This window comes from Populus euphratica, unplaced genomic scaffold (genome assembly GCF_000495115.2).
Source record: "Populus euphratica unplaced genomic scaffold, PopEup_1.0 scaffold7.1, whole genome shotgun sequence".
Classification (NCBI taxonomy): domain Eukaryota; kingdom Viridiplantae; phylum Streptophyta; class Magnoliopsida; order Malpighiales; family Salicaceae; genus Populus; species Populus euphratica.
The window spans coordinates 784,832-786,340 of NW_011499871.1; the positions used below are offsets into that span (position 1 = coordinate 784,832).

The window sequence follows — 1,509 nt, forward strand, 5'->3', positions numbered from 1 at the left end:
CAACGTAGGGGAAGGTTCATACGGCCTCTCAATTTGCAACAGTGTCAAATCATTATTCTTGAAAGAGCATTCAGACATGGGTAGCTTTGTAATTTTGAGCTAGAACCCCCTTAACATCTAGAAATGCAAGTTGTCATCTTCCTAATCAGAAATTCACCAGACTCTGACACACTTAACAGAACCCTAAAACTCCCACTCTCCCCTTCCCTGTCGTATCTTACAGGCGTCCACTTCTGTATTACCCGGGGCAGGTTTGGTTTTTTTGTTTACATTACAAAATACGTGTCATCATTATCCAAGTAAATCTTTAATATTAAATGATGATTATCGAAGTTCTCTTGTTTTCTTTGGAGATGAAGTGAGTCTTTAGCATGAGGAGCCAGCTAGTCTAGGTATATTTCATGGGCTATTCAAGGAAATTAGTTTGAATTACTGGGTTTTATTTCTTTCTTGGCCTGGATCATCTGTCATTTGCAATTGGATTGTTCTTGTTTTTCGCTTTCTTGATGCTCGGTGCCATCTTTAGCTGTCAATTGGTTCCGTCTTCAACTAAAGATTTGATCTTTGCAACTTTTTTTTTTAATTTCTCAGTTTTGCGTTTGCTGCAAATTTCTTGTCAAAGAAAAGATAGCAAATGATGCGTTGTTGTATCACATATACCTTGTTGGTGTAAAAAGTGAGCTTCTTCTCTTCACTTGGATACTTTTACGGTTCTTGATTTTGTTTTGTTAAAATGGATTAATACTGTTTGTGGGTTTTTATGGATTCCCAGAAAGGATCTTGATTTTTGTGGAACTGGTTAGCTCGTGGGTGTTGTTTTGTATTTGTCAATGGCAGAGGTGGTTGGGCCAAGGTTGTACAGTTGCTGTAATTGCAGAAATCATGTTGCCCTTCATGATGATGTCATTTCTAAGGCTTTTCAGGTCAGGGAAAGATTAATGCTGATTCTGCTTTAGTTATGAGTTTGATCAAGAATTCAGTAGAGAGCTCTCTTGTAAGAGCAAGAATGTAAGAATCAGTAAAGAAGAGTTAAAAAGTTTCATCAATTAATGTGAGCATTGTTGCAATTACTTGATTAGAGTCCATTAAACGATCATTGATTTCGTCTTGCATTAATCATTTTATGGATATTTTTCCTTGTTGTGCTTTGATGGTGACTTAATTTGCTTAAAGCACATTATTGTATAATTTGACCTTCATCAACTCTTTTTTTGATCCTGCATCTGATGGATTCTTACACTCTATTGCAGGGAAGACATGGTCGCGCCTTTCTGTTCTCTCATGCGATGAATGTTGTGGTGGGGCCGAAGGAGGATAGGCAGCTAATGACTGGTCTCCACACTGTTGCTGATGTCTCTTGCTCCGACTGCAGTGAAGTGCTTGGTTGGAAATATGAACGAGCTTATGAGGAAACACAAAAATACAAGGAAGGGAAGTTCATACTTGAGAAGTCAAAAATAGTCAAAGAAAACTGGTAGCAATTGTGCAGCTCCCCCCCCCCCCCCAGAC

The 1,509-nt window shown here is 38.5% G+C and overlaps 1 protein-coding gene across 7 annotated transcripts in view; it reads left to right on the forward strand.

The window, feature by feature from the left end:
* LOC105127271 (protein yippee-like At4g27745) overlaps nucleotides 1-1,509 on the forward strand; it is a 2,741-nt gene continuing 1,232 nt past the window's right edge. For 2 of the 7 annotated variants that reach the window (XR_842593.1, XM_011028502.1), the window contains exons 1-3: nucleotides 265-676; nucleotides 777-923; nucleotides 1,251-1,504. Coding sequence is in view for 6 of the 7 variants with exons in the window: in XM_011028502.1 (XP_011026804.1) it covers nucleotides 831-923; nucleotides 1,251-1,478 (321 nt within the window). In the remaining variant the exon portion in view is untranslated. Of the gene's footprint in view, nucleotides 677-776; nucleotides 924-1,250; nucleotides 1,508-1,509 lie in introns of all 7 variants that reach the window. The other 5 variants (XM_011028507.1, XM_011028505.1, XM_011028506.1 and 2 more) reach the window with 5 other exon arrangements.